Source organism: Alligator mississippiensis, chromosome 6 (assembly GCF_030867095.1).
Source record: "Alligator mississippiensis isolate rAllMis1 chromosome 6, rAllMis1, whole genome shotgun sequence".
Taxonomy (NCBI): domain Eukaryota; kingdom Metazoa; phylum Chordata; order Crocodylia; family Alligatoridae; genus Alligator; species Alligator mississippiensis.
In genome coordinates, this window is record NC_081829.1 from 98,632,813 (window position 1) to 98,659,814 (window position 27,002).

General features: G+C 49.7%; 1 protein-coding gene and 1 long non-coding RNA gene across 2 annotated transcripts in view; one reads left to right on the plus strand and one right to left on the minus strand.

Moving 5' to 3' along the window:
* NEURL1 (neuralized E3 ubiquitin protein ligase 1) overlaps positions 1-7,354 on the minus strand; it is a 198,851-nt gene extending 191,497 nt beyond the window's left edge. The window contains exon 1 of the mRNA XM_019486003.2: positions 7,245-7,354. Coding sequence (XP_019341548.1) covers positions 7,245-7,305 — 61 coding nt within the window. The 5' untranslated portion in view covers positions 7,306-7,354. The remainder of the gene's footprint in view (positions 1-7,244) is intronic.
* LOC132251226 (uncharacterized) lies at positions 1,868-27,002 on the plus strand. The gene is made up of 2 exons (XR_009463149.1): positions 1,868-2,034; positions 25,327-27,002. It is a non-coding gene; the product is annotated as an uncharacterized LOC132251226 (long non-coding RNA).

The window sequence follows — 27,002 nt, forward strand, 5'->3', positions numbered from 1 at the left end:
CCAGATTTGAAATCTGCCAGGCCGCTACGTATCAGATCTTCCCCAGATGCAAAGATAGCATAAGCTTTCAAAGGCAGGAAGCAAAATGTGGCAACAGTCCTACGAGCAGCTATGTACAGTACTGCCTGACTGTACAGCATGGATAGGCAGTGACAGGAACAGAGCCCACATCCTCCAGCTCCAAGGTGATATTCCCTTAGCTGTCAGGACCGTGGGGCCCCCGATACATGGTTCAGGGAAGGTTCCCTCGATCTGCCCATCACCAGGACGTCTGCACGCCTTAGTTTCTGTTCCCCGGGGCTTGGAGAGGTTTGGAGGGGCGATCTCAGAGCTTGCCTGACCATGCAAGCTCTGCAACAAAGGCTGAGCTTGGCCCAGGCAGCCTGCAGGACTCAAGGAGCATTGCCTCCAACTGTAGTCCCTGAGCAAATAAATCTGGACTCAGAACAAGGACCCGGACTTAGGTCCTAAGGAATGGGCCATTCTCTCCCCTCCACTTGTATGGAGAAGAGAGATCCTGTTCTGATGGATCCATAGTGAGGGGCAGAAAAAGGCAACAGAAGTGCAACCTTGAGCTATTTCCCTCCCCCTCCCCTCCCAGTTCCCCATGTTTCTAAGGAAGGATCATTAAAAAATGCCAGGAACCTAGTGATCTGTGCAAGGGGGTCACTGAGGAGAGGATCATTTCATGTACAAGGTGAGATGACTGCACGCTGTGCCACACATATAACAGGGCTCAGCTGTGTGATCTCAGGAAGTGCCACTGTCCAGGAGCCAGATTACCCGCAGTATCGCTGACCCCGACCAGGTGATAAGAGGCAGATAACGAAGGTGAATCACTCCTGTACGTACGGCTTTTTACTGCACCCTTTCTCATGCATCTGGGCATGGGGCAGAGCCAGCAGTAGGAGGCACAGATTGGAGGAAGGGTCTTTCCACGCAGCATCTGCACATGCATCCCCCCACCCTACAGCGTCCATGTAAAATTAGCTCCCATAGGCTTTGCCTTTGAAGCAATTCCTGCTAGATCCTACGCGTCGCTTCTAGGAGCCCCCACTAGGAGAGGGGCAAAGCCATCTTGCACATACCTTTGCCACTGCAGGACTGAGGCCACCCTTCCTTACCTATCTGCAAGAGATCCAGTGCTGGGAGACCGCAACTCCACCCCCTTCATCTCTCTCTCAAGCCCTTCCTACTGGAAAGTACAATCCTTTGAAAACTGCCTTGGACCTGCATGCAATAATGTGCAGAGCGAGAGGGTTTCTGGACCTGACGACCCCACTGACACAATAAAGGTCTTGCTACAGATACCACCTAAAAAAGTCCCCAAGCAACAGCGGCCGGTGTTTTGCAAGCCGAGGGGTCAGAGCACCTACAAATAGTGCAATATGCTCACGAGCTTCACCGAGAACATGAATGCCTCCTGGAGTTTCCTGCCCTGGTCCCATGTGGGTGTAGGAGTAGGACAACCAGACCCCCTTTGCTGTTTGCAATCAAAGTGACTTTTGCATATAGCCTTCACAGCCTCCTCTTGGCAGGCCAGCATGTCACTTTGAAAAGCCATTGTCAAGTTCAACTGTACCTGCTTCCCGAACAGGCTCCCGGACTTGCAAAAAGGGAACAAAACAGCAAGGTCAATAAAGCAGTGTAATTAGAAATCTGGATCAGGAAAAGTAGTTTCAGGACCGTAAATCAAAATTCAGTCGCTTGGGAGAAACCCGGTGCCTGGGGGAAGGTCATATCAACCTAATGAAGCGTGAAGAATACCTGCTACCCCAGCAGGACGATGGGAGGGAGAAAATCCAGGTGTAGAGACAGAAATCAAGCACAAGGAAGCAGAAGGGACCCAGCGGAGCGACCTCGACAGATAGGCTACGTGACAGTCACCTTCATCCTTGTGATGGGTCCACTGTAGATAGACTGGACGTGGTGGGAAGACAACGCGACGTCACTCAGGAGAGAGACCCACCCTGGCGCCACGTGATCCCTGCTGATTTTCAGTGCTCCCCTATGCCATCCCAGGTGTGGCAAGAGGTAGGTGAGAAGACCCTTCTTCCCCACAATCACATCCTTCTGGCCAAGGCCATAAGGGATGTACCAGCCTGGCCTTCTTCTGAGTTGCTAGATGACATTGCTCATATCACGACTTCGCAGCAAGCAACGCATATCTGATCCCTTCCCACCCCCTCTCCCCTCCAACCCTAATCCTAATTTTCACCAGCCACCAATGTCCTTTTCTTCCCATTCAGTTTTATCCAGTGAACAAAGGAAGTGGAGCTGACAGCAGGGATCTCATTTCTGTCAATAGCACACAATTATTGCAACGCCCACATCAGCCAGATTGCTATCTTTATCCTTTTCTTTCAGAGACCCATAAAAATATCTGTGTGGAAGAGTTTATGACACTCGCACACGACAATGGGATATATATATGGAGACGGTTTAGGCCAGCATCTGCAGTTACAAAGGGTAGGATAAAATAATCACCAGCTGGGGGACCTTCATGCATTTCTCCATTTTGGTTTCCCCAGATATACAACTGGTGGGGGGGAACAACCTGCCTTAAAGAGGGGCTGTGCGGGTCAATTAATGCTTCATACAGTGCTTTGAAGATGAAATGCAATATAATCTTGTGACTCTTAAATAGCTCTATTGAATCCCACTGGGGTTACCCACACCAAGAAAGGACTGCTGGTCTAAAGAACCAGTCTCTAAGCTGTTTGGCAAAGGAGTCCGGGCTTCTCGTGACCTGTCCAAACCATCGCAGCTTCCTTCGTCGCACCGCCCCCAACAGCGGGTCACAGATTCCAATTTCTTGACTGATTTGCTGCTTGATAGACCCATTGGTCCGGTGCTCATCGTACGAAACGCAGTAGTCTCCTAAAGCAGGTATCCAGGTTGTAACAACATTTTTTTTTGCAAAAATCTAGTTGGTTTAATGAAAGATATCACCTCTACCATGAGTCCTGATTGCTTCTCCTAAAGCACGCATTTCAAAGCTTTAATTCTGTTCTCCAAAACGTCTTATTAAGCATCCCCGCTTCACAGCCATAAAGCACCGTAGAGATGACCGCCGCGTGCAGCCGATGTCACTTTACCTTCGGTGTAATATTGCTGCTTGTCCAGATTTTCTTTAGCTGTGTTAGCTGGCTGGTGGCAGAGGTTATTCTGGCCTTGACTTCCATTTCAGATGTTAAGTCTTCTGTGATGGTGGCTCCCAGGTACTTAAAATGTGTTACTCGTTCTACTTTTTCACTGCCGATCTTCACATCAACGCTGCTGGCAGCTATCTTGGAGGCTGTCATCACTTTGCTTTTCTCAGTGCTTATTTCCAGTCCATAGCTCTTTGCAGTTTTGTCTAGCAATAGGTTGCAATTCAAAGGGTAAGTAACAGGAATAACAACCCCTTGTGATTAGCTACCACTGCAAAAAGGATCCTGGGCTGGCTGGACAGTTGAGTCTACCCATTAAGATAATTCATGCACTCTTACTGGAGGTTCATCTATCTACAGCACAATCTTATTAAAGCAACAAGTGGTAGCCCTCTTTCATGAGGGTCCTCTCACCTCCTCAGAAGAGGTGTTCAAAGGGGCCGAGGGAATGGATGGAGGGAAGCATTATTATTCCCATTTTATAGATGAGGACACTGAGGCACGGAGTGGTAAAAAGTAACTGGTCACGGTCACACCTGGAGACAAGGGCAGAGCTGGGAAAAATACCTAGGCCTCTTGACCCCTGGTCCCATGGGGCACTCACAAAAATGGCTTGAAAGACACAGTGAGCCAGCCATCCTTGGGACTAATTAGTAGGGCTGTGCGAAACAGCACCGTTTCGTTCCGATGTCCGTTTTGCCGTTTCCAAGGGACCGTGTTTTGTTTCATCGTTTCGAAGCGCTGTTGCGTTGTGTTTCATTGAAACTGTTGTGCTGTTTCGACGTTTCGCCCATAGGCTGTAATGGGGAATCATGAAAATGCCTAAAACTGGCATTTGCCTGATTCGGATGAAAATGGCAGGGATGCTAGCCCCGTCTGTGGGCATGAATCCTGCCGTATTTCAAGGAGACAAGTGTCGAGGTTTCTGGGAAATGGCACCTCAAACTGTTCAAAGCAAAACTCATGACGCTTGCCGGCACCGGCAGCCTCCTCTCATCCGGCGCGCAGATCCGGGGCCCGCACCCCAGGAGGTCAAAATTTTCGGTTAAAAAAAAGCAACCCTAATCCACATTTTTTCTGTGATTTAAATGAAACACTAGTCATATAGATATATATATAGATATATGTATATATAGCAGTGTTTCACTTTAATCATGGAAAAATGTGGATTTGGGCCTTTTTCTTAACTGAAAATTGGGGATTTTTTTAAATCAGAGAAAACCAGCATCCCTATGTTTAGGCGGGTGGAGAAGAACCAGACCTTCAATTAAAAACACTTCCTTGGGGCTAATTAGTAGGGCTGTGCGAAACATCCATCTCCTTCTCTCCCATGTCTCTCCCTACTATCTCTCTCCATCTCATCTTCACCTGCTCCCTGGGAGGCCTTAATCTGCTATACATATTGATAATAACAATAATGATGAATATATCCGTGGCGTGATGTATACTCTTGGAGCCCATCATTGCAAAGTAGAAACACCTGCAGAGAAATTTTCATTGAACAGTGAAGTCCCCATTTAAACAGAAGAGGACCAACGGGGATGTTCAAGTGTGGCTCTCTGAAAAGCAACTGTAAATATGTCGGTGAGGAACCAGAATGACGATGCAGCGCGAGGACCCAGTTGGAGCGAGGATCCAGTTGTATCCAGAATGAGGATCCAGAGTGAGGATCCAGTTGTATCACTGCACAGAGATCCTGCATCAAATGCACTTGGTTTGCAGGACGTGATTATCCACACCAGCTGGCCTGTGAACTGCACTGGAGATCTACGAAGCAAGGTGAGTTCTTCCCTTCTTGTGCATCCTTGACCGAAGCAAAGTTCAGCGATACCGGGTCAATCTTCACTGTCTTCACCCCGTGCCCTCGTTGGCACTCGAAGAGTCTTGTAGTCTTCAGCAGGCTTGCTTAGAGCAAAGCAAATGGAAACTTAGCAAAGGATGACCTGTGGGAAGGGAGCAAATCCAGCTGACCGCCTGGGCTGGTTTTGCAGGGCTAGTAGTTGGCAGACCTGACTGAACAGACGCATGGAGTACGGAGATGTGACTTTTATAGAGCACATCAGCACTTCTACAGCCCCAGCTATGAGTTCAGCACCTCCAAACCACCGCTAGAAAAGCTTCACACAGTCCGATAGCAGCCTCTGCTTTTGCAAAAGTGAGGAAAAATGATCCCTGCCACCAAGTTGGAAGGAGGTCGTCTACAGCATGAGGGCATCAGTGTGTGGTTGGTGGCTCCTCCTGGTTTCCAAAGCTGCTAGAACCCCTCGTTCCTCGCAGACGCCGACGTTCAGGCGGGTGGAGAAGAACCAGACCTTCAATTAAAAACACTTCCCAAACTGTTAAATGGCAGATATGTAACACAGCAGTGTGACATTCATACTTTCGCTGCTGTGCCTCCAAACCATTTTACAGGAACCTGTCATATCTGATCAGACTTGTTTATTCTGCATATAAATGTAGGACCTGAGGCAGTCCTGTTTAAAAAAAAAAATAAAAAAAGACAGAAAAAGCACATATTGTCCCTGGCAGCTCCTTGGTTTTTCTAACAAAGGCAATAGCTGGTTATTAACTCTTTATCCAAATGGACACGATTTCACTGCTCTGTTCTATTACAACGTGCAAACGACTCCTCCTGTTGCCTTGCCTTGGAAGGTAATTCAATTAAAAGAAAGAAAATATACACTATGGAGAGAGAAAGAAGCATGCCACAAGAGAAACAAAGCAGGTGATTTATATACAGCATCTTGGAATTCATCCTTAAACTAATGATACTGGATTAGAAAGCAGCCTCCCTCTGGCTCTGGTTTACAAATTCTTATCTGCTTAAGGTTGCTGGAGAAAGATTTCCAGCTGACAGCATTATTGGGAAAGATAAATCCTTCCCGGCAGTTTACAACTGCATCCCCACTACGGCAGCATCACCCGTGCCTTCGTGTTTGCCTTGACAGAGGATGACGGGTCATTGTTTAGGGTTCAGCAGCCCCTCCTTGCAAGTCCAGTTTTAAACATGGCATTTGTCTGCACGGAGCCACTGATGGACTCAGTCCGTGACACGACTCGTACAAGCCAATCTTGGACATCTCCTCTCAGAAAAGCCTTGCTATCACAGCCCTCCATTCATGCAAAAACTGCTCCGAACCATCCCGCGCAGCTGGGGGGGAATCTGAAAATATTGGTAAAATCCTTGTTTTACAACCGTGAATGCCGACCTCATCGTTAACCCTTGGCACGCCCGCCGTGCCTTCCAAACGAGGAGCTCAACGCTCAGCACCCAGGGAGCAGTCTCCATTTTTCAGAGGCTCCGTTGCGTGTCCCCCGAGGGGAAAAGCCAGTAAGTCTTAATGATGTGAAGCATTAAGATAACGGCTGTGGAAACAGGGCCCTTCTTCACTCACTCTTTAGGAGCAAGTCTGACATCCTTCGGGGGTGAGACTGTACGGTGCTCGCCGGCACGCAGGTGCCTATTCGGCAACCTGCACCTGTGCAAGAGCAGCGCCTTTCCGACGGGACGGACTACACCCTGCTCCCCTCTTCCAGGGAACGGGGGGACGACGCAGAAGAACCAGCCCCGCTGTCCTTACAGTCCCCTCGCTAGACTTGGCGCGGGGGCTGCCCTGCCGCCCCGAAATGGGACTTGAACAGGACGACGGCAGAGAGAGGAAGGAAAATCCCAGTCCTTAAACGGGGAGCCCCAAAGATCCCCTCCCGTTCTCCGGAACGGGGCACGGGAACGTACGAGCTGGGTCAGACCCCGGGTGCGTCTCGCCCGGTCCCCCATCACGCAGCGGCACAGAGGGAGAGCAAACGGGCTCTGAACACAGGTTTTATCCCCAGCTCCTCTCCCCCTGAGGGTCCAGGAGGCTCGGGTTCGGAGGCCGTGCCCCTCGCTGCCCTGCTCAAGACCAGCCCCGAACCCCCGCGCTCTCTAGTGACCGCTGCCCCTCATCCTCGCTCGGTGGCTATCGGTAGCCGATGCCTCCCTCCCCTGCTCACGAATGCACGACGCCCCTCTCTCCGGGGAAGGCTGCCGCTCTCTGCAGCGCTCAGCGGGCGCGATGCCCCGGTGCCCACCCCCTGCAGCCCCCTGCCTACCTTTGGGGCGCGCGTGGTGGGCGCGGGGCAGCGCGGGCAGGCCGGACAGGCTGTTCCCCATGGCCGCGGCGCTGTGCCGGAGCCCGGCTCACCCCAGGGGCCGGCCGCAGCCCCGGCCCCGGCCCCGGCCCCGGCCCCCGCCCGCGGCAGCCGCGCCTCCCGCCGGCCGCAGCATCCCCGCGCCGCGCCGCGCTGCGCTGGGGCGGCCGGGCGGTCCACCCCCAGCGGATGCCGCGTTGCTATGGAGACCGCTGTCTGGCAACACAGGGGCGAGGGACCAATGGCGTCACGTGGGCGGGGGGGGGGGGGCCAGGTGAGCCGGGGGCACGCGTGTGTGCATGCATGCACATGCTTGCGCACGTGTGTGCTTCTGCGTGCCTGTGTGCATGCACATGTGTGTGTCCATGTGCATGCTCGCTTACGCACGGGTGTTTGCATGTGTGTGCGCACACAGGGGAACTGAAGGCTGTGCAGGCCTGCGCCCTGGGCGTGGGTGGAGAGGATGAGTGTGCATGCGAGTGTGCACACATGCATGTAGCCGGGGGGAGCGGGGATGGAGGGGAATTCACGCCCCCCTGGCCGGGCCTGCGTGGTTTCTGCGTGTCGAGGGAGGAGGCACGGGGGGGGTGTATGCATTACACACCACTCGTGGATGTGTATCTTACACACACGCATCCATCCCTTTATTAGCCGTGATTATGATGGATGCTTACCGTCGCATTTAATCACTTAGGGATAAATCATTTGCTATTTATAAATAGCAAATCTACCCCAAGAAAGCGGCTGAAGTTTCAAGCGAGCTCGCTCAACGCTGTTTTTAGTAATAGGGCCCAGCTTCTTCTATGGCAATTGATATCTTTTAAGCACTCCTTTCAGGACGGGAGTGCCATCGTGTCGAGGTGCTAGGACACCGACTCAAGCCACCTGGGTTTTAATCCCAGCGTTGGCACAGAATTTTTACATGGTCCGAGGCATTTCTTTAAGCTTCACCTTCACCATCTGCAAAAACAGAAGTAAAAGATGTCCCTGCTTTGCAAAAGCAAAAGAGTTATGTGTCTGCACTGTTCCCACAGACAGCTCGAGGCCGGTGCACCGCGCGGGCACGGATCCGTCCTCAGAAAGGGAAGAGAGACCGCCAGCAAGTCGATGACGGAGATGGAGGCAGGATCTCCGAGCTGCTGGCTCCTAACCTCCTCGCTCTTTGTGAATAAAGCTAAATTGCCTCTGAAAAGGCAGGACTCCCTCTTGACATGCCAGCTGGTGTGCTTATATTTTCCACTGGAGCAGCAAGACTTCCAGGCCAAGGAAGACCAAAAAAAGGAGAAATATGTGAAACCCTGTAATTTAAGTCCAACTCAGTCAGGTCCGTGCAGACAGACCCGAGCTGGCGGAAGTCCGGCTGGCTGAAATGAAAGCAGACAAGCTGGCCGGAGATCCCGGGCTCTTATGTCGCTGGCTAACCTGCGCTGAAGTCCGTGCCACTGTGTCTTCACTGCCCGCATTAGCTGGATTAAAGCCACAAGTGTAGCTCCCAGCTTCAGTGTTGGGGTAACGGTATAGTTAGCTATATATGATCTATCATCTCGCACACAACCAGCCTCAGATAGATCACCTATAATCTATTATGACAGATTTGCTACATGCCACCCCAAAAATACCCAGGGGTCTGATACTATAGATAATGGATGTAGCCAAGCGCATTAAGAACTCAGCCCCCAGGTCATTTTGGAGCAGGTAACCCAGTCCCAGTTCTCTGCCTCTCATTAAATCAAATGGGAAACTTCTCACCCAACACAGACACAAGGGACAGAAGCAGAGACAAGACATTTCTCCACCAAGTCCAAGACCTGTTCCAGCATCCAAGTGTCAATTATGGGTGCCCGGCTCTCTGGGTTATTATACCATCCCCGGCCCTGGGAGGAGTTCCAGCAGAGCTCCAGTCCGGCCAAGGAAGGAGGGGATGCATCTCAATACCAAAATGCCAAGGCTGGACCAGCTGCATTGGGTTAGGCCAACTAAAAGCTTCCCCCAGAACTTATGCAGCACAGAGGAGGTGGGTCACCCGTGAGAGTCTGTCACAATGCACGCATTATCGATAAGCTGAAACTAGCTCTGCCATGTTTTTTCATTATCCATCCATCAATCTATGTATCTAACACACACACACACGCACAATCATCAGACAGGCTCAGCGTCACTCACTACATGGGGACCTGAAAGCGGATGCAATGGAAAGCAGCAGTTGAAGCAGAGCGTAGCTTTCCGACTAGCAGGTGGGAGCCTGGCACCCGCGTGCTCCGATCCTCGTTTTCCTGGCCAATTCCAGGCCTTTGTCCTGATGGACAAACTCAGTAGGTCAGGGGATGTCAGTCGTGATAACACCAAGATAACTGCCTCCCTTTACACATACAGGTACTCCAGAACAACTGCTTGGGGGAAAAAAAGACATGCTGGAAAGGAGAAAATCTGGTTCTTTACTTCCTTTTCTTTCTGCCCAGTTTTTTTCCTCTTTCCTAGACATATCACAGCATGGGTGGCTTAAGACATCAAAGGGGGGATGCGGTGAGTTGGGGCAGAGTAGACTATGGGTCTTAATTGCACAATGGCAGGGGATGAACACACACACACACACACACACACACACGAGTCACTTGTGAGGCAAATTAGGAAGTGAACGCACAGCACATCAGCTGCCCACGTGCATGCACTTGGCCTGCATTACATGAGAGACCGTTTACCCTGTTTCCAGTGAGGGGAAAGCTACGTCTGCTGCAAGGCAAGAAACAAATGCACATCCCGTCTCACGGGGAACTTGTTTGTGTGTTCACACCATAAGACTGGAGAGGACCTTCTAGATAATCCCCTTCAATCCCCTGCTACTGCAGGCAGCCATGCCACATAATCCCTTTCAGAAATGTATCGAGCTACATCTTGAGTCATACACTGCACAAGAGCTTCATTTATAGCTCCAATTTATGTGTTTCTAAACATCCAAATCCTTCATATTTTTGGATGAAGTCATTGATGCACAGCCTCCGTTTTAAAAGTCAACTTTCTTTTTCCTCGTCCTGCAAAGTTTGTGCAAGAGCCTTTCGTGCCCTTTTTGATGTCTGGTGCATAGAATAGATAGGAGAAATTTCCCATTGTGAAAAAAAGTGTTGCTGCCCATTGCCCCAGGTCATTAAAATGCCTGCTGTTCTCCGACACCTGGCAGGTGTAGAGAAGGCTGGCAGGTACGTAGGACAGCATACATGGTCCTCACTGAGGAAATGATCTATTGTCTAGGTTAAAAAAATGGAAATATAACAAGACCTCTTTTAAAAGGAGTTGTTCCAAGTTTGATACAAAAATAAGTAGGTGATGAGTGTCAGGCAGGTTAGCCTGAAGATACAGTGGTCCCCTTAGATTTCGCTAGAGCTAAGTTGTGCACAATTTTCAAACTTCCCTTTTGTTTTCTCTCTGATAAACAAAGAGGTGTGCCCATAAGGCTGAGAGTCTCCCCAGGATTGTATTCACTATGCAGAAGTCTGGTAATAGGCCTTTATCCCATTTTTATTTATTACCGTCTGAAACATCCACTTCTGGAAAGGTCATTCCAGCAAATCTAATTAGGTTGCATGGAAATTCCCTATTTGTTCTTTTTTTTTTTTTTTCCCTTCAAGCTTTTGGTATCTGCATCCCTCTTAAAGATCCACTTCTGGTACATGACTAACAGCGAATCTCCACGAGCGGTACAAAACTCCTTCCTTGGGTCCCTGTGCCCTAACCTCGGTCCGTCTGCCCTTGGACTACGAGCTCTTCAGGATAAGGACTGAAAACAGCTAGCACATTGTGGGCACCATCAGAAACACAGGCAGAATATTAAATGCCACGTAAATCTGAATTGGAAAAAAAAAATCCTTTTACTTAGATAAAGGAGATCCTGGAAAATGAAAGCTACTGATTGCTTGGGCTGAAGGCATGTGGGTAATCCCTATAATAGCACAAGCAGCCTCGGAAAGCAGCCAGCCATTAAATTAACAGTACTCATGCATTAACTAGATCGCGTACACTGTTTGCAGTGCACCTTGACTTCTGCTTCCGAGGCAGGTTTACTGCACGGGGAGGCCTATTCACAGAGGCTGCCGAATGCAGCCCACTCCTCTCATTTAAACAGGAGGCTCGGTGCTTTACTGACCGGACTCTGAGCAGTATGATCTGTGGAAGTGCAGACATGTGCAATGACAGAGCATGCTACAAATGCATGCTCTCCTCTTCTCGATCATCCTGCATTTTCATGTGCATTCAACATCCACCGGATCCCACCATTCACTATGATCCCCTGCTGGTCCATGCAGGTTTTTGGAGAAGCATGTTGATAGACTGAGCTTATCTTCCTTTTGTTCCAAATAATCATTTTTGTAAGGTCATCCTCTTGTCTTAAGTGTCTTAAGTGGTGTCCAGTGGAAGGTTAATTATGGGGTAGTTACTCAAAGTGGAAGTCGTCGCGGTATTATCTGAAAGCACAACCTAAATGCATTCACCGCCATCATCTTGCCGTGCTTGAGGCTGCTTTGGTTTGGTCTATTTAAAATGTTTGATGCTGTAATAAACTCTTTCCACCCAACTCCGAGGAGGTGTTTACTGTGGGATACATTGATCCTCTCACGTACTATTGTGGATTTCCATGAGTCTCCTCCATAGGAGGGAAGACAGGATGGCACTGTTCAAAATTCACATTGCCATGTCAGTGCATCTTGTCGTGCTTCTTTTCCAAATCATTTGCCATTTGAGAGAGCGGTTTGCAGCTTTTGCTCTCGGTTTGCTATTTGTCATCTAGCGTGGTGTCACTGTTACACCTCCAGCTCGTTGGATAGGGAAACTGGATTTGCTGTCTTTTAATCCTTCTCCATCTACTCTGCTAGTTGCTTTTGGAACATTAAAAGCCATATATAGAGATTTTTTTTTGCCTTCCCCTTACTCATGTACAAGCCAGCTCATTTTGCTGTGCCTTTTCAGAGCTGGTTGTTCTCTTCTATTGTATGGTGGGCTGAAGCAAGCAGGACAGGATCTTCAACAACACCGAGGTCAGCCATGTGGTCTCCCATTCATCGATGAAACGCCTTGCTTACCTTCCTCACGACTCGACTCATGACCCACGCAAACAATAGCGAGGATATCACCTGCCCCTGCTTTATTTGTCACTGCAAACACTTGGCTGGCGTCGTCACTGCTTCTGCCTGCCCACCCATTAGACGTCATCCTGATTTCTCAGCACCGACCCTGCTAAATAGCTGGAGTTTTTTGGCAAGAACGTGACAGAGCAGGATGCATCTGTAATGAATTACAGCTCCACTTTGCTACTCAGTGGGCACGTCTACACGTGCACCCGACTGCGCAGCCGTTACGGAGCAGGCATTTAGTACTTGCTTTAGGCAAGACTGCAGATGAGCTGAAGGGGCGAGAGCAGATGGCGCGAGGTGGTGGTATCACAGGTCCTCTGTTATTTTGCAAAGATCTCCAACTCTCAAGTGCCTTGTAAGAGCATCGTGGCTGTGGTTCAAGTCCTTTAATACACCCGTGCTCCTCGTCTTCCAGCCGTCTCATCCCAGAAGCGCTGAAATCAAGGCCCAGATTGATCACAGCTGAGGTGGGGAGGCATCCACTGCATCTCTTCCTGTATTTGAGATGGCTCCCTTCCGTCTGCAAGAGATGGTGGATATCGCAGCCTACGACGTAGGTGGTTTGCAGCGTCTCATGTGACCAGATAGTCCCATCTGAGATTTGCATGACTGGTGGCAGTGGTTGCAAGTGTACATGTCGTGGTTGGGTAGTTTGCAAGCCGCTTGCATCCTATGGACTCTTTTCTCTTCAAGCTGTTGGAGCTGATTTCTGTCATGGACGTTGATGCCCCGGTGCAGACGATGATGCCACTCATTCCTATCACTTGCCGAGGTTTCCCATGGTTTCGGATCAATTCCAGATGCCTTCATATCTCACTTGCATGCGTCTTTGTAATGAAGCTTGGGACATCCTGTTGTTCTTGCTCCCTCCGATAGCGTGTCCTTGGGTATACGCCCATCTTCCAATCTGCTCCAAATGGCCTGGCCAGTGCAGTCATCTCTGCATAGGGCTGTCACACTCCTGTATGTGTGGCACGGACGTGCATACTGTGACACCAAATTAAAAGGAAGGGAAGGGGGCTTCCCACCGTGCAGCTGAATCCAATGTAGCTCTTTCCTTCAAGGATAAATTACAGAGATTTAGAGTTGCTTACTGTAGGGCAGGAGCAGACAGATGAAACACTTGAACCAGATTAGTTAACACTCACTCCTGGACCCGTATGTCCTGTGAACCGGTGGAATTGTGCATCTCCCCTTTAAGTGAGAGCCCATCGGGCAGAGCAAAGCAATGGTGCCCTATACAAGGGCAAAGGAAAGAAGACAAGAGTGCACGCATAAAGCTCTGGGTTTTGTGCCGAGAGGTCAGAGCGCCCCTTAACTTCCTCCCTTAATTGAGACATCTCTTCTCCAAGCACTTCAGAGCTGCCAGGGACAGATCTTCAATATCATGGACCACGATTCATGGTGCAGCTTGCTTTATTTTGGCTGTCCTCGTAACGTGCTTGCTTCTCTACTACCTTACGAAGTTAGGGATCTCATTGCAGCTCATTGGAAAGGAGGCAGTTAAAAAAAACAAAACAAAACCAAAAAAAACAAACCCCAACCCCCCCAAAAACACTGCAACAATCCCGAGTTCTCAGACACCCGGAAACGAGGTCCTCCCCCAGGCATGGCGGGGAGAGAAAATGCTGATGCTACCTGGGATACTCTAGTCCGCTTTCTGGAAGCCACCACTTGCATCCTCTGCTGCTTCTAGAGAAGCCATTCAAGACACTTCTGAGCTAATCGCTTCTTTTGGGGAAGTGAATTTCCATTTTAATTAATTCAATAATTCAGAATTACAGGGATAAAATTAACCAGCAGCCTCTGGTTGCTGTGCCACAGATCCAGCCTCTTACCTTGGACCATTGTTTCAAAAAACGTTATTTATATATTTGTTCTGAACGTGCTCAGCGCTGATGCTAAATCAGGATGAAGACGACGATGTCACAAGGACGGACAAATAACTTCATTATGGAGGATGGAGGTCCCTACCTTAAAAGACCGAAGCCGGACCCCGCCAGCAAGTGTCAGCCTAAATTGCAGCTTGACAGCCGCGGACGGACCGTGTGCTTTTCAAAACAAGCCGCTTGTAACACCGAGATGAAAACCTAACCCAGCGAGGAGCGGAGGAGAGCGCGCGTGGCCGCAGGGGCTCGTTTGAATAATCTGTCTGACCGATCTGCTCTGTCCTCAAGAGCTCCTCGTCCGCATGATGGATCTTGCCACAAACTGAAGTCAAATGCAGGCGCTGATAAATGCACACGTTTCAAAAGGAGAGCGATCTGCCAGTGCTCGCACATACCTGGCTCTGCCTGCCCCGCTATCGTGATGTATGCTGTCACCAGAAACCTCGTGGTGGTATTCGAGCCACCGCAGACCTATCCACTATTCATTCAGGAGCAGATACAGATTTCTGGTGCCTTCGTTTCATGTACAGCTCAACACAGTGACTATTTCTAACCTGAACGTGCCCACCTAAACGCCTGCCGAGCTCAGTGGGAACGGTGGACTTGGTTATAAGATTTAAGGCCGGGATTGGCAAGAAATGTGGGCTTTGAATTCTCAAGAAAAACCTTCATTTTAATCACATTCCAAGCGAGTGAGGCTGCCCCACCACGTTTGATGAGCAGGCTCAATGCTTAATTACTTTTGCATCCTATTTCTGCTTTAACCTTGTTGAGCGTCCGAGTTGCAGCCGCTGGATCTCATCATGCCTCGGTCTGTTCAAGTAAACCAATGCAGATATGTCGAAGACTATGAACAAGCTTTTTTAGTAATACTGGTCTCATTGCTCTTCGACCCCTCTTCAGCCTTTCAGACTTCACAACAGATCCCGATGTACGCACGGAGCAAAATCTGAAGGCGTCTCCGATGGTTCCCTATGCAGGGCTCAGGGAGACAGCACTTTCATTTAGCAAATGACCCAAGCAACGGATGTGTTTTTGCCACCATACTGGGACATACAACCTGGGAGCCTGAAAATCTGAAAAAAATCCAACCCCCAGCCCCACGTGGGATGCATATGGCTAAATAGTCCGCTCAGGTCAGTAAGTGAAGACTGAAGCCAGCAAGGATCACAACACAGTCAGCTCAGAAACCAGCAGTGGCGGAGCCAAGGTGTGGTTGTTTTGTGGCCACTGTTTCTGGCTTAGCACCTCAAAAACTAACCAAAAAAAAAAAAAAATTACAAAGCCATGATTTATTTCCAATGTGTGAGAATTATTTCCTGACAATTCTTGCTAGAAGTGCATCACAGGAGAGAGGACGAGCTCCGAATGCAGAGCGGAGCCAGCTGTGCTTAGAAGAACTGAGTCAGCTCAGCCAGAACAGGAAGATTTGACTTCACCAGCTGTAACCCGTCTGTCCAAGCAGCACCGAGGAGTCATTATTAAGTAGGATGCCCCAAAGGAGAGGTTGGACCACACTAGAGATACAGACCTCTCCTCCTTGCCCGCCGCAGAGTTATTCACCTGAGCAAAGCCCTGCAGCCCCAATCCCTCCCTGTGCCGAGGGAACCAACCCTGGCAAAATCCCAGCCCTATTGAACTCAGCAAGACTAATGCCATTGACTTCAGCAAGTCCCAAGCTTGATGCCCTACAGAGCTTAATCAGAGTGCAAGCACGGCCGGGCTCCTGCTCATCATCTGCTTTGAGTCTGGCTGGAAGGCAATTAGCTTAAAAAAACAAAACAAAACAAAACAAAAAAACCCCAAAAGATACAAGGGACTTGTGCACAACACTTTGCTCTTGCATAAGATAGCCCAAAGATCTCCATGCACTCCATTATTTATCCTGTGGTGCCAGGATACAGGTTGTGGCGGCTTGGGAAGGCTGTGCCAGATTTCCCCAGCTTCACGCTCCTAGAAGAAGTGACAGGCGGGCACTGCAGGGATATGACCCGCTATCCCCCAAGCATGCAAGTGCAAGAGGGACAGTGCAGGGATATGGCTCCAGCTGCACCTTGTAGGTAGGCAAGGAGAGCAAGAAAACAAGGCAGGCAACAGTGAAGTGAAACAAAGCCTGAAACTGTATTCAGTAGATGGGAGGCTAAAGACCGAGCCCAGGCAGCACAGTCGGGTGTGAGACACACTCGTCCGTCAAGCTGTACAATAAAACCACCAAATGCCTATGTGTTGGGCGACAGACAAAAAGTGATGGACCTCATCCCTCACATCCCACCCCAAACTCAAGTGCAGGCAACCTGCACAGGGTTTCAGCCATGGGAGCCCAAAAGTCTCCCCCAGGGTCTATCAACAAGTGCAGGGGGCAAGAGATTTATCCGGTAGCAACTGTGCACCTACAAGTGCTCGAGATGAGCAGGGACAAACCCCACTGTAGACACCCAACTTAATTAACTCTTTTGACCTCAGTAGCTCCCAAGTGTTATATGTTAGAAGGAGCTAAGAAAGCGATTGCTAGCAGTCACAGAGCCATCAAATGACCTGTACTGAGCAAGTCAGGAGCAGAGCTGCAGCCAGGACCGGGTACTACCCCCACTTGCAGAATCCCTGCTGTGCTCATTACACGACACCACTATTTCCATATTAACCACTGTTTCTAAAGCCTATTGCGCGATTCAGCAATGGAAGGCAGGTGGCCGTGGCTGCCAAAAGCACACTCGTGCGCACACGCAAGTGCTTTTGTGATGGAGGGGCTCCCAACAGCAAGGCGCAGCCCAGGTATTGCAGGACAGCAGCCAGCCCCCTGCAAAATGGTTCAGCTCGCTGATCCCCGGCTCAACCCAGAGTAAAATTCTCATCTCGGCAAACCCAGCCATGCATGAACAGGGAGGAATGTGTTCACGATCTCCACTGATGTGCACCTCTTTATCTAAAATGAGAATCGAGCCCTCAGGCTCCTAAATAATTGTTTTCTGATTTTGGAGCCCACAACATATTTTCTATGGTGTCCCTAATACTCAGCATCATGTGACCCTTGGCAGAGAGACTCTGTCAGCTAAGGAGAAAATCACTTTTAAGGAAGAGACTGAAAACAGGAAGGAGCTCAAAGAGAGAAGCGGCTCCAAATGTGAAAGGTGTTGAAGAAGGGACAGATGTTTATGGTTTAGAGAGCAGCAGCAACGCCTGGCTCTGCATTCGGCAGGAGACTGAGCTCATTTAGTGAACGTGGTGTCTAAAAGGGGTTCTCCTCCTGGGTGCTTCAGTAGATGAAGATGGAAAAAGCAGAGGGAGCTGATGGTTATGAAGTCAGAGGAAAGGAAGCCACGGAGACATTCGGCTGCCAAATAGGGAGCTCTGAATGGGCTGAAGAGATGGCGCGGCAGCCAGAGAAGGTGGTGGCGAGCTGCAGCAGAGAGGAGAGGGGCTTGTTATATAGGGAGCGGGTCTATAAAAATGAAAGTATGGCCCCAAACACCTAGTACAGGACTTTACCCCCTGCAAGGATGGCGATGCAGCCTGGCGGGCGTGACGGGGTCATACAACTAGTCAACAGCACACACCAGAGCCTGCCATCACCCGTCCACTTTGATCGTAGACTTCCCAGTCCCGTATCATACCGATCCACACTGAAGCTCCTGGGCGAGACCCACGTACAATTGCCTTTGGGTGTCTTCATGCCTGCAGCATCCAGCTCCGTACTGCGTCCCACCACGGGGATGTCCACCACTCTCAGGAAGCTGTGGATGTTTTGCATTGGGGAGGACGCTCGCGCAGTGTTTAGCCGTGCATAGATGATTTTGGCTGCATCTCGAGAATAAGGCCAGCAGACAGGAAAGTCAGGCTCTAAATCCTGCTGCCTGCATTACTCAGCTGACCCCAAAGTCAGAACAATTCTCTCCTCGTCATCAAGTTCCTCATTGGTAACCATGAGAACAAGCATTGGGAGATGCTCTCCACTGGCTCCAGCCACGGTGACAAACGAGCAAGCTCGCTGCCTGCTTCCTGACCTCGCCGGGCCCTCGAAGCCGCGTGCAATAGGATCCCACCTCTTTGGGCCAAAACAGTGACACCGAGACTGCCACGCATCTGACCCAAGGGAAGCTTTGATGCTACCAAAGGCTTGCTGGCTGCAGACAACAGTGGTTCCAGCTCCAGCTGCACCAGGGAGAGTCCAGGATTACAGCCCCATGGTGACAGACACAAGCACGTAGGCACTTCAAGCTGTTTACAGCAGCAAAGCTGATTTCTGCAAAGAAATGGAAGTCCTTACACTTGTCCCGAGGTAAATGCTTCCACACTAAGGGTTTGGCCAAGTCAGGTATTCTAGTAGAAAAATCACATCCCTCCCTAAAACAGATATAGGCATAAGACCCTGCGTGTCGACCAGTGCTTAGCAAGGGGCTGGAGGAATTCACCAGGCTTTGCAAGCATCCAGAAAGTCATCTCCTAATCACTTTACAGCTGGGTACAATGCAGTACTTGGAGAAGTGGCCTAAGGCAGGCTATTTAGCATCAAACCCACAGCTGCTTCCCAGTCACAAGTCTTAATCATAAGACAATGCTCGCCTCCCGTCTTCATGCCTGGGGTGATCTGCTCTGAAGTTTGCAGTTTAGAGAAACTCACAGATTAGGCATCGGATTATGGAGGTGGGGAGACGGACCGAGAGGGCTGTGCGTCCGAGTGAAACAGCTTGGCCTCTCCAGAGGGTGCCTGCTCCTTGTTCATCTGGCCATGGGTAGAGAACAGATGTCAATGGTGCCCCAAACAACCCATCTGTCCCATGTGCGAGTTATCAGGACAAATGGTGCTGCCCATGAAAAACAGAAGTCTTCTCATTGAGAGGTTTGAGGAAGGATGTTATTTATCTGGGAGAAGGGCAAAGTGATAAGGGGATCATCATATTCAATGCGTGCACAGCACTTCGAAGATGGGCAGCGCCGTAGAAACATTACAAATGTACACACAGGGGTAGTGATGGGAGCACCTGTGTTATACACACTGGTACAAATCAGGGCACTAAATTCCACTAGATCGTAGAATCACAGACCGTGAGGGTGGAAGGGACCTCTGGGAGATCACACCTAGTCCAACCCCTGCTCCAAGCAGGACCAGCCCCAACTACATCATCCCAGCCAAGGCTTTGTCTACCTGGGGCTTAAACACCTCCCAGGATGGAGACTGCACCACCGCTCTGGGTGACCTGTCCCAGTGCTTCACTATCCTCCTCATGAGAAAGTTTTTCCTAATATCCAACCTAAACTTCCCTTGCTGCAGCTTGAGCCCATTGCTCCTTGTCCTGTATCTGCCCCCACTGAGACCAGCCCAGCTCCATCCTCTTTGCAGCCCCCCTGCAGGGAGGTGAAGGCTGCTATTCAATCCCCCTCGGTCTTCTCTTCTGCAGACTCCATCAGCCCAGTTCCCTCAGCCTCTCCTCACCAGTCCTGTCCCCCAGCCCCACAACCATTTCTGTTGCCCTCCGCTGGACTCTCTCCAATGTGTCCTCATCCTTTCTGTCATAGGGGTCCACAGCTGGACACAGGACTCCAGATGTGGCCTCCCCAGTGCTGAATACAAGGGAAGGATCACTGCCCTCCATCTGCTGGCAACAAACCTACCCATGCAACCCAATATGCTGTCAGCCTTCTTGGCAACCAGGGCACACTGCTGGCTCCTGTTCAGCTTCTTGTCCCCCCAGGTCCTTTCCTGCAGAGCTGCTGCCCAGCCCGTCAGCCCCAGCCTGCACCGGTGCAGGGGATTGCTCCCTCCTAAGATGAACTGCTCCTGCAAATAATCAGTTTTGAGCATTTCAAAGACATGCTTTCAGGTCAGAAGGTCTGTTAGTGTAGAAGGTGCCGATGCACAACAGCACAGATTTGCATCGTGATCTAGAACAGCCATCAACTGGGAGAAGCAGGATCTGCATGGAAGTGGGCACCGTCTTGGGAGAAACTTTGCCAAGGATGGCAAGGAATGGAAATTTTTTCTTAGACAGGATTCGTAGTCGAGTGAATAAGGCACAGGACAAGGAGTCAAACGATCCGGGGTCTGTTCCACACCGGGACGTTCACTCTGTCCCTGAGCCCCTGTAAAGACTGAGCCATATGGAAAGATTTCCATTGACCTCAGTGGGATCTGGACCAGGGTACGTGACCTGCTGACCATATATTCAGTGCTGCACTTTGTTGATCTGTGCAGTGGGGATAGATACTTCCTTACCCCTCTTCTAGTAGCGCACGGTGCGTGCAAAATAGTTGCCTGACTAAGCAAGAATACACCCTGTGATGGAGCCGAAACCTCATCGTAGTCAGAGGTTTGACAAACACACCCATGAGAAAGCTATGATGTGCAAGGCAGGTCCAGCCACGAGCAGACCTAGATAAGGTACAGGCAAACGTCCCGATCCTCCTCTCTCCTTACATCAGTACAGCTCAGTTGACATCAGTATAAAGTTCCTCCCACTTTACAAAAGTAGAAGCTGGAGATTACCCAGGCTCCAAATCTTCGTCTTGAAATTGTGGTCACATATAATGAAACCAAGCACCCTCTTATCCTGGCATAAGTCCACTGACTCTGGAAGAATTACTCCGGGGATTGAATTGACTTAATAAAGCATCGCAGGATTGCTCACTGACCCCGGGGCAGTACAGCCTGGAGGATATCATGGAAATAGATTTCTTCTAATCTTCCCAGTGTGACCAAATACAATTCTTTTCTCTTCACGACCCTTTATGTAAGAGAACAAGCTTTTATATAAAAACAAGCGCTTGGGAAGGTTCTTCAGCTGCAGCAAGTTTGGGAAGGGAACCAGGAGAAAGCCCCATTTCCCTGCTCAATCATCGCAAAGGTTCCCCTGGAATATCTAAGCAATAACGATCTCCTACCTCCGACCGGAGAGCACTTCCCACCAGACCCATTAGCAAGCTGAGGTCCTGCACAAGAGCCGACATCAACCAAGGGCATCCCCGAGACGCGGCAGATTTCCCCCGCCGGTAGGAAGACGTTTCTGAAACGAAACGCAGCGGTGGAGAGAGGAGGAAAAGATGTCACAACCATTTAGCCCTTTTCTTCCTCTCACTGGTGACGGCTCCTGCTGGAGCTGTAACCTCCTCCCAGCCAGAGCCGTCTGCCTGCTTGGATGCAATGAGATTACTTCTGTGCACCTGTTCTGCTGGCGGCCGGAGAGCCCGGCTCGAGGGACTGGCAGATGATGGGACTAAAGACTCGGAGAAAGAAGTGCAACTCTTAGCCCCTCTGTAAAGAAATGCTGCAGAAGAGCCCAGTCCCCGACTCCCACTTGTTAGGAGAAAAGGCAAGGAGACGGCAGCTAGGCTCCCCACAGCCTTGTGTGATCCTTTACACCTTTTTCAACTCGAACCCTACAAAATCCTGCCTTCCCGAGTGAACTTAGAGACATGGTTAGACACCCTCAGTCCATGCAAGAGCACTCAGCACTCGCACAGGAGTGGAAGAGCCAGGTCTGTGCTCTGCCAAGCTCAAGAGGAACCCCATGCAGAAAGCAAATCAGGACCCACCACGGCAGCAAACTATTTCCCGTGCCTCGGCCAGGATGGTTGCATGCAGGCCTGGCTATCCCTGGGGAGCGCTTTCCTGGTCCACGTGCACAGGAGCGGGGAGTACACGGCCACTCTGCTCACGTGCTGCTCCTTTGCTCTCAGTAACCAATACAGTTTGTGTTTAACTTCCGCACCGTTGGGCCAGAGGGCTCCAAAAAAGTACTTACAACCTGAGAGGAGTTTCTTTTTCTTATCCTCTTTGTAAGATTCGTAAATGCCCACACAACATTCGGGTGAGCCCTAACTACACAGTTCATCCCTGGAACCAAAAACTTCCCTCAAAGCTCAGCTACATTTAAACCGAGTCTAACGTTTCGTTTCAGGTTGTATTTTAGTGCAGGAGAATTGTAGGCCAAAGGAACCAGCTGTCTAAACCAGAAACCACCAGGGCTGAACGTCTAAAATGGAATTACGATGGGCCTGATTTTCGGCTGGGGTCGTGGGTGGTGAGCAACCCGGGACCGCTCTGTCCATTTTGCTTCTTAGGCCTGGCAAAATAGACACTGTGCCCTTCTTAATTAAGACAGGCAAGAAACCCTGCACTCATGCCTTTAATATTACAGGAACAGCAGCACCATTCAGTGGCGAAGTGTTTAGTTACATGCCAAGTGAGAAAGACCTTTTTTTTTAAAAAAAAAACAACCTCACAACTGAAAATGTGATTGATAGTGAATGGTGACTAAGATTGACTCATCTGAAAGTGCATCAACTTTGACACCTGTCAGAGCCCTAACATTTCTGCATATATCAAAAAGATGAAGAAAAGCGTTGGCTAGGAGCTGGGAAGGGATGAGATGTTTCTCAAGCTTTCTGCTCATCTCAGCAGCCTCCGACTTCAGGCAGGACACCGATTTAGTATTGACAAGAGAGGGTGAACAAACAAATAAAGACAAGGCCTTTTCTTTCATATTCAGCAGGATTTTTAAAAGGGCTGAACACTGGCTCAAGGTGCGGTAAAGACCTAAGCACAACACGTGAGTGTGCATGTGTACAGTTGAGTAATTGCTCCAGAAATTAGAAGGAAAAACTTCAAACTGTGAGTCACAACTGACACGTGGGTGCAAGAAATCCAGGTGCAAGTTGCACCTGTGCAAGGAAGGCCACTTTTCAAAAGGTTTCCTCTATTTCGAAGGTTGCTGTATAAAGCCAGATTCAGTCTCCACAGCTAACAAGTGCAGATGTCAGGGGGGTGGCACTGTGAAAACACGTTTGTGCACACTCTGTGCAGCCTGCTTTGTTCTTCCCCCATCCGTCCAGCCTCCAGACTTCTGCACGCTCAAACCAGCTCATCTGCCTCTTTCATCAAGCAGCACGTCATACCTTTGCAGCACTGTACTAGCGCAAACAGGGGGAAGACAGCTTCTAACATCTCTTTCAAGGGTGGAGGAAAAGAGAAATGCTTTTGCTGGTTATTGGGAGGTTTTACTGAACAATTTCTCCATCCGTGATGATCCCCCATCTCTTCCAGGTGAGGCATGGGACTCTGGGATCACCTGCTAGATTGCCTCTATAGGGCTAATGCAAGATGGATCCCTGCAGCCCACACATTATAAGGTCCGCCCTTACCACAGTCAATAAATGCAGGTAGATAACCATGTTTCCACTGTCAAAGCAATAAATACATCTGCAGCCGTGAGAACTTTGTAAAACAATTCATATCATGTTTCAGATGGTGAGAAGCACAATCATCCTTCAAGAGTAATATTGCTGGGGAGTTCAGCGCTAAACACAGTGGCTTATAGACGATGCCCTGTGATCGCAGCCGTCAGCCGATGGACCTCCTTGTAATGGAGCAAGGAAATACTTTGAGTATTGAAGAGGTCATTTTGCAAGAGCGTGAATGCATATTCTACAGGCTGCCCCAAGCACCCCTTTGACCATTTGTGCAAGAAGAGTGGGAAATATCCCCTTTTACCATAGACGCAAAGGCAAGAACACCAGCAGATCAGCATGCACGCAATATTAGAGCATTAAATGGCCAGATCCTACATGGAGGGAGATCTTGAATCACTGAAATGAGAATTTCTTCCAGAGGTAAAATGAAATGCAGTAATAGGATTACGAATCCATCACCAAGAACAGCTTTCCTTTGTGACATACCTGGAGATCCTGGATAAAAGCAACTCCATGATGCTGGCTGAGTGCCCAGGTAAAGGGTTTGGTCATGCGATATCCAAAGGCAACCTAAGGGAAAGCAAATCAGATTTGGGTTAATCAAAACTACTGCTATATAAGCTCTTATTCTGCTTCATTAAGCGGAGATACTGGACTAGGGCTGCTCTGTTGATCTGTAGTGGGTCAGCAGGCCCAGAGGTCATGAAAACATGAGGGACTAGGTCTGTAGCATGACCCAGGTTGCAGCTACCAGTGATCTACATCTTCATAGAACAGCTTCATACAGGTAGTCTTCATGACAAACCAGAGAAAGCCTGAAAAACCCAGGGGCAAGGATTATCATCCGGTAGGACATTAGGAGATCAACGCTGACACCTTTGCTAAATACCGCTCACTTGTGAAATGGGAACAGACATGATCTAGAGTAATCTTGCTGCAGCATCATCTCCAATCAGCCAGGTAAACAGCATCACAAAGAGGTCTCTCAGGCAGGACTCGTGCCAATTAGCTCGAGGTCAAGATAAACGTAGAGATGAGGCAACAGGGGTTTCATACAAGGCAAAAGGCTAAGATCCGACTGCCAGGGTAGCAGTACACTAACAAGCTCTTAAAAAAGCTATTATCTGAGTAATGTATTTCCGAGCTTGCATCCAGATAGTCTGCCATCGTAACCTCATTAAAGCAAGAAAACCTACAAGTGTACCTAATTTCCAGGGAGCCTTGTTAGGAGACACAAACTCCATTTACAACACAGACCTCATACGTTTTGCTAGAATTGTGTTAGTCATTTAATGGACATGACTTGCTTAGCCCACGCCTTGTGTTCAAGGCTGTATAGGCACTAACCTTCAAGAGAAAACTGGATGCTTATCTTGCTGGGATCCTATGACCCCAGCTGACTTCCTGCCCTTTGGCAGGGGCTGGACTCGATGATCTTCCGAGGTCCCTTCCAGCCCCAATGTCTATGAAATCTATGAAATCTAACAATTCCTGCAGCCTGAGTCTTCTGCTTTTGCTTCATCGCTGTGTCGGCCCCACTGAAATCGCCCCACGTCCCACAGAGCCGAGTCCTAGCTGCTTCTGGGTGGCCTGGATCAAAAAGCCTTCTCCCTCCAGCAAGGGTTGAAATGGAGAGGACTGCCTGTTGCTTTGCACCTTCATTTGGGACGGTGGTCTGTGTCCTGTCACTACAGACACCGGCTCTGGGGAAGCTGAGGCGCACGCGAGCTTTCATATTCACAGGGACATATGGAAGCTATTCTCACACTGGCGTTAAACTGCAAGCACAGACATGTGAATGCTATAAGGAGCCTTGCTAACCCCTCTCTCCTCCGTCTCTCGTTTCAGAATCCAAGCGCGCCTTCCCAGGCCATTCACATTTCGTTGGATGTTTCCTGCTACGGAGCAAGCAATAATCCAATGCCCCCATGGTGGGATGCCGCTCCTTGGCTACACATCAGCGTCATACAACCCTCACTTAAATTGACTGCGGCACTGAAGCTGCATTCCTGTCGGCAGAGTTAATGACCCGGGGCAGGAGGGAGGAAGATGCTTTTAGAGCCAGATTTGCTGAATTGTGATCTTCTGCAAACTGAGAACAAGCTCTGCCTGGGTTTGCTCTTGCTCTTGGTCTATCCACTGATGTCAGCACGGTCACAAGAGAGGAAGTCAAGCCCAGTGAGCATAAGTACCCTCAAGGCCGTGCAACTCCAGGGCAGTGCTGTAAGTTTGGGATCTAAAAGCAGGCAGAGAAGCCCACTTATGCTCTTTTGTCATTCCCTCCACCCCCTCCCACAAAACACCCTGCCAACTGTTGTAGCCAGAGAGCAGAGATCCCCGATAGCTCACATAGTGTCTGCCTCAGGGATAGAACAACTTCAGGAAGTCAGCATTTGGGCAGTTCACCACTGATGTGACAGAGAGAGAGAATAATGCATGCTCTTCCCGTGCATCTTTGCATCAGTGTGCAACACGTGCCAGTACGTGTGCAGCGCCAGCACATGTGTATGCCACTCAGCGTGTGTTTATTTGCATCTTGGCACACGTGTTGACCTTAATACGTGTTTGTGACAACATGTGTGGGCATATGTATGAGCTGGCATGTGTATGTGTGTGCCAACACACACGGGGAAGGTCAATGCATGTGCATCCATTAACAAATAAGATTCATAGATGTTAGGGTCGGAAGGGACCTCAATAGATCATCAAGTCCGACCCCCTGCATAGGCAGGAAAGAGTGCTGGGTCTAAATGACCCCAGCTAGATACTTGTCTAACCTCCTCTTGAAGACTCCCAGGGTAGGGGAGAGCACCACCTCCCTTGGGAGCCCGTTCCAGACCTTGGCCACTCGAACTGGGAAGAAGTTCTTCCTAAAGATGATATAAGTAATGCCAAATACTTGTGTGTCTGTGTGTCCACCCACTTGTGTGCATGCCCAAGTTCCTGTGCGCCTTATCACCTGTGTGTCAGTGTTCATGTGCGTGTGTTTATGCGTGCACACCTTGACCCTTGTGTGCGACAACACATAGGTGATGACAACGAGCCATCAACTGCAGAGCCATTTTGACTACAACTTTTTGGAAACGCTCCAGCCCAGGCCGACACCCCAAGAGGAACGTTTCAGCCCAGGTGACAAAGTTTAAACCAACTGAACAAAAACACTATGAGCACAGAGCACCCCTGACACCCTTAGTAAGAGGTGTGGCTACCCTCCCTACAGCACGTGTACGTGCATGCACACAAAGAGACACAGGCATACCCACTAATTCGGTTTGCTGGACAGCCTCAGGTGGCCCCACTGTTGATAGATCACAAGCTAAAGTCTGCAACGTTCATTTTGTGCAACGCTGATTGTTTTGCATCGTCGGGATCAAGCTGCTGCTGGATGACACCATCCTGCCAAGGACACACGGCACTTGGCAGCCTCTGCATCTTATCCTCTCTCCTACAACCCCCCTCGCTTTTCTCCCCCAGATAAAAGGCTGTTTTAATCCTGTGAGCAATTAAAGAATGGCTTCCCCTCC